We start from the raw sequence: 5,634 nt of genomic DNA on the forward strand, positions 1-5,634 counted from the left end.
AGGGCCTCTTGATTCCACTGTTTCCTTTCTAGGAAGCACTGCCTCTGCAGCAGCAGCCCCCAGATCAGTTCAATGGGGGCTCTGTCCCATGCAGTTGTGATGTGGCCTAAAAGCCAAACTGAAATCTCTATTTTCCTAATCTTAGGCTGCAGAAAGGTGGTCAGAACTCAGGGCACATCAAAGAGAAGTGACTGCCCTCTCTTCTCTCATGACTTGGTTTTATTAAGTTACTCTGGACTCAATTTACAAAAAACAAAGTTTATCCACAGTTGGACTAAAACAGACATGTTTTTAAATAGATGCCGTTAATCATTTTTAAATAAATGAAGCAGTTAATTAATAATTAAAAGTTAATAAAGAATAATAATACAGAATAAAAACTCCATAGTCAGGAAAATATCAAAATCAAAGTAAGGAATAAACAAGACAAGAAATGTCCCCAAAGACTTTTTTTTTAAGTAAGGGATGTCTACAGTAATTAAGTCTTATACTATCCCAAAAAGGAGTCTTCTTCAAATGCCTGATCCTGGAAAGCTACACAGACTCTACAGAGATGCTTCCACTGTGGATCTCTCGGGGAACTCCCTGTAGGGCATTTTCAAGTCACTTGATGTTGGATGTCATTTCATTTTGAATCTAAGCAAGGTCATCCGCCACATCCACCAGAAGGGTTGACACTGGTTAACATTCTTCACTGTCCCAAAGCCACTGTCATGGACAAAGATATGTTACATCTGGCAAAGCAGGCCCCAGAGAGCATCAAGGACATCGGTGGGACTATCGCCTTACTTGGGGATAGGGAGGTGCTGGTGTGTTGCTTCAAAAGTCAGTGTCCCTGCTTCTCTCTACTGCCGCACCTTATCCTTTGTAAGAGTGGACAATCGATGACGACGACTACTGTGCTCCCTGCAACAAGGGTCTTGCACTGTAGTCTCTAGGCCCTTCTTCACCAGCCAACTGGGCTCACTGCACCTGCCCCAAATATAACCAACAGAAGTCAAAGGCTTCACTCATTAGGTGGCAAGCCCACTTTCTTCTTGTGTTCCCAGAACCACATACATAACAGATGCCACTTTTCCAACTGCAAGGCAGGATTCTGGTGCCAATGGAACATTCTAGGAGCAGGTGACACTTGGCTGCTGAAGAGGATCCTCTAGCAAGAAAATGGTAGTAGATGCCAGGCCACCTGTTGAGAATAAAGGAAGGCACCATGTAGTTAACTGCTGCAGAGTGAAGGGAGGCTGTAGGAGGGAGCAGGAGAGAGAAGGACCAACATTGCCTGAGGCACACAGAGCCTATAGGTAGAACAGATCCCAATTAGAATCACAAGGCTAGAGAAGTGGGCTCTCCTTTTAGTACATACAGACAAAAGCTTTCAATTCAAAAAGTATTTGCTAGGTGCACAGCACTGAGATGGGTGTCATATGAGGTACTACAGAAAATGCCTGGCAAGGTCCTTTCCTTTCCCTGTCATAGGACAGAAAAAAGCTTCCATGTTTTTCAAAGGAAAGTGAAAATTAACTGCCCTTTGCCCCGAGAAAATCAGGTCCTTATCTATGACCAACAACCTGGAAGCACAGTTTCTATAATGTAATTCATGGCTCATTAAGCAGTTAGAGGCTCTGTCTGGGACATGACTAAGAAGCCCTTCAAAGGTTTAAGATCAGTGTGAGCAGAGCACTCAAGCTGTGAAAAGGCCATAAAATGCCATGGACAGCACATAAAGGGCACATCCCTGAAAAGCCATCTTGGGGCCACACAGGAACCGGACAAGCTCCGATGAGCAGTGTGGCCAAACCAGACTGAATCTTCACGAACATTTTCACTGCTCCCACCCAAGTCTTTGCCTCCATTCAGAATTCTCAACCCACTCACATTACTTTTCACTCTTTGATCTTTGAGGCATTACTGAACCTGTGTGCCTGCCCTGAACTTACAGATAATGAACCCCGGAATTGGATACGGTAAATCTGTTTTAGAAGAAGCCAGCTTACGCATGTGCAGTTTTATAATGTGGTCTGAGTTACTGATGACATTTCCTCACAAACTGCACTTCAAAAATCCACAGCTAAGGAGATCTAAATATAGCTCAGGAAACTTAACTGAAAGCAAAACCACCGCAAGAACTGAGAAAGTAGCAATCCAGCAGAAGGCTGGCTTGGCTGTAGGAAGGACCCACGTCACCATCTTCATCCTCTGTCTCACTGTAAACCAGCAGAAGACGGGGACAAGAGGGAGGCTCTGGCCAAGGCTTCACTAAGAAACTCGGGTTTTTACCTTCTTCATTCCCTCTCCTGCGGGGGAGGCCTTCAAACCGACAGGTATTTCCAGGTGCTGACAAATGCCGTGGGGATTAGGGAATAAGGTACGGTTGTGATGCTGCTCCAGGTATCTGAGGTAGGGTCGTAGCAATCAAGAGTTTTGCAGCGCTGAGTTCCACAGTAGCCCCCCACTACAAAGAGCCTATTTCCACAGGTGACTGCTCGGCAGCTGATCCGTCTGGCCGTCACATCCCCAAACTTAGACCACTGGAAGGTGTCACTGTGGAAGCGGTAGGCAGAACTGGCTGAGAACTCCGTGTCCCCCCCAATCACAATCACTTGGCTGCCCAGCACAGCAGCTGCAGTGTATCTCCATGCTTGGGGACAGGTGGTAGGGGCTGTCCAGCGGTTCTGACAGGGATCAAAGCACTGCACTTTGGGCAGATGGATCTGGTTCACGCTGGTGCCACCAAAAACAAAAAGCTTCTTCTTTGCCCCAACCACAGCAGCATTGCTGACCCCTTCCCGGAGTGGGGCCACCAAAGTCCACTTGTTAGTCTGAGGGTCATAATGTTCTACCTGTTTAAGTGACACGGAAGGGGAGGCCGGAAAGGAGCCACTCACAGCTGTGTGGCCCCCAACTACATAGAGAGAATGAGCCAGCTCAGCAGAGCCGTGGCCAAATCTGGCCACTAGCATCGGGGCGGCTTTGGCCCATTCATCATGAAGGGTGTCATAGACCCACACATCCTTGGAGGCACTGTTTTCAGAACCCCGGCCACCAGTGACGTAGACTTTGGAGCCAATGGCACAGGCACTACATTCTTTCCGGGGGCTTGGAATATCTGTCCTAGGGATGATATCGCTGGTTGTCTGGTCAATGGTATAAATCTTGTCACACATGAATGTCTGCCCCCCAAGGAGCAGGAGAGCCTGGCTGACCTTCCTGGGCCGGGCGCAGAAGCCCGTCACCAGCCCATCATTCTGCAGGAGCCTCATCTTACAGCGCACGGCATCTGCCACGATCTCCCCGCCTAGTTTGTGGCTTGTTACGACATCTTCTTGAGCCACCTGGGTCTTGAGGTAAGCCTCAGGCAGGAGCGCTAGGCGGACAGAGCGCAAAAGTGCGGGCAAGTCATCGTGCCGGGCAGTTAGGTCATGCTTGATCCAGCCAACAACTGCCTCATATACCAGGCTTTCCTCCTCCACCTCCAGGTCTTCACTCTGCACAAGCTCTAACAGCCTCACTTTGGGGAGTTTAAGGAAATCTTCAGACTTGTACAAAGAAGCAAAGTTAGCTAACGCCATCCTCCAGGACAGCTCAAACAGCCTCTCACAGTTAAAGGCATCAGACAGGGCCAGCATATTGAGACAGTTGGCTGGGTGCAGATTTTTTTCCAAGAAGGCTGCAGCGGCATCCCGGATATCATGAAATTGCAGCATGTCTCCGGCCTCCAGGAGAGATTCTGCATTCTCTTCATTGATTAGCACCCTTGCTGAGTAGGCATAGTCGAGCAACAATTCCAATACCTCTGGGTGCAGTCTGTCCCCGAAGTCCACGAGGCCCTCTCGGCTCTCTTTCAGGCCCCCTCCAAACATGGCCTCAAAGTAGTAGCTGCAAGAAGCCAGCACAGCTCGGTGACAGTGGAAAACACCACTCCCGGCCTTGAGCACCACATCAGTGAAAAGACACTTTTGTCGAAGCAAGTTCAGATGGGTCAAGAGGCTGTCTGCATGGCCCGGCTTGTGAAAAATCTGTATGTTCATGGAGCCAGAGCTGGATCGAGACTTCCTGGTCTCGTGGCTGGTGACCGACATTGTCTTCTGTGTTCTAAAAGAAAATAAGAGTTGGGCCCCCGAATTAGACAATAACAGATAACATCTGTATAATGCTTTAAGACTTATAGAACACCTTCCTAAATTCATTTGATTCCCATAACAATCCTGGGACATAAGTGCCGGTATTATCTCCTTTTAACAGAGGAAATTTGCCCTAGGTCCACAGCTCTTTGAAGAAGGATGCAATCTCAGGTCTCCAGACTCCAAGTTTACTGTTATCTCCACTACATCAAGCCACCTCTGATCTCAAAGAAACATTCCAATTCCAAAACATAAAAATGGTTTTCCCCCAGACAGAGGAACATACTAAATAACAGAGGAAGATCTGGTTTTCAGTAGGCTCTGTGAGAAAGCCAACAAGGGTATTTCATCTACCTGGCCTCAGGCAGGAGATGACTAATCCCCACTCTGGGGCCAAACCCCAGGAACAAAAAGATAAGGGAAGTTAAACACAGAAAGCACAGCCAGGAAAGGTGGGTTCAGTTGGGCTTCAGGTAATAATTAACTCCCTTTTCAGGAGACACAATCTTTGAAGTAGAGGCCCTGCCCTTCCCTTGACTTAAAAGCACAGGAAACTAAACCCCACCAGCCCCATAGAATTAAAAGCTAGGTAAGCAGAACTGGGTTTCCAAGTTAAACTTAAAAAAAATTTTTTTTTAATAATCCTTGCCTTCCCTCTTAGAATCAATATTGTCTATTGGTTCCTAGGCAGAAGAGCAGTAGGCACTAGGCAATGGGGATTAAGTGACTTGCCCAGGATCACAAATCTAGGGAGTGTCTGAGGTCAGATTTCAACCCAGGACTCAAGTTAAATTTTCCTACCACCCCATACCCCCATCACTGTCCTCTTCAAGCCAGCTCTGTGTCCTGCACTGCCTTAGGGGCCTCTTGCAGCTTGATTAGCCTCCTGGACAAGTCCCCATGCTCAGCTGGGTTCTCTCCTTTTCCAGTCAGAAGTGATGGCCAGGAGGGGCCCCAGACTAACAATCCCCCTACTCACTGTCACCCTTCCTTCTCCTCAGCACCCTCATAATGACACCCCTTGCTGCCACAGATGCAGACCCAGAAACCTTGCCTCCTCCTAGGCATTTCCCCCCAACCAGTCTGTCAAATTCCCCTCACTAGAGCTCCTCAGTCACCCCTCCTGCCAGATGCTCCCAAAGATCCTCCTCGGCCCCCACATATACACACATTCAGACCCTTGGCCATCCTCCTGCTAGACGCCACCCCAGACCCCCTTCCTACTAGACACCCCACCCCAGACTTTCAGACATTCCTCCAATCCCTCACACATAGCCTCAGTCCCCTCCTGCTAGACCCCCAAAGATACTCGTCAGACCCCTCCATAGACCCTCAGGCCCCACCCCCCCGGCCGCTTCCCCACATAGTCCTTCAGCCACCCCTTCTGCTAGACCGCCCCCCAGAACTCCTTCCTACTAGACACCCCCCAGACCCTCAGCCATTCCTCCTGCTAGACACCTCCCAGACTCTCAAATATCCCTCCGATCACTCCCTCCCACATAGCCTCAGCCCC

At 48.8% G+C, this 5,634-nt stretch overlaps 1 protein-coding gene across 1 annotated transcript; it reads right to left on the reverse strand.

Annotated features, from left to right (window-relative positions):
• Positions 1 to 213: 213 nt before the first annotated feature.
• On the reverse strand, positions 214 to 4,079 carry LOC123232304 (ectoderm-neural cortex protein 1-like). Its single transcript, XM_044658710.1, has 2 exons — positions 2,278 to 4,079; positions 214 to 1,186 (listed from the first exon to the last, which is right to left on the reverse strand). The coding sequence occupies exon 1, from the start codon at positions 4,077 to 4,079 to the stop codon at positions 2,310 to 2,312; it is 1,770 nt and encodes a 589-aa protein (XP_044514645.1). The 3' UTR covers positions 214 to 1,186; positions 2,278 to 2,309.
• Positions 4,080 to 5,634: the final 1,555 nt, after the last annotated feature.

The sequence above is a fragment of the Gracilinanus agilis genome, chromosome 1 (assembly GCF_016433145.1).
Source record: "Gracilinanus agilis isolate LMUSP501 chromosome 1, AgileGrace, whole genome shotgun sequence".
Taxonomy (NCBI): Eukaryota; Metazoa; Chordata; class Mammalia; order Didelphimorphia; family Didelphidae; genus Gracilinanus; species Gracilinanus agilis.

What these genes read in the sequence shown, in the direction of transcription:
- LOC123232304 (XM_044658710.1), bottom strand. Translation starts at nt 4,079, where the DNA reads ATGTCGGTCACCAGCCACGAGACCAGGAAGTCTCGATCCAGCTCTGGC.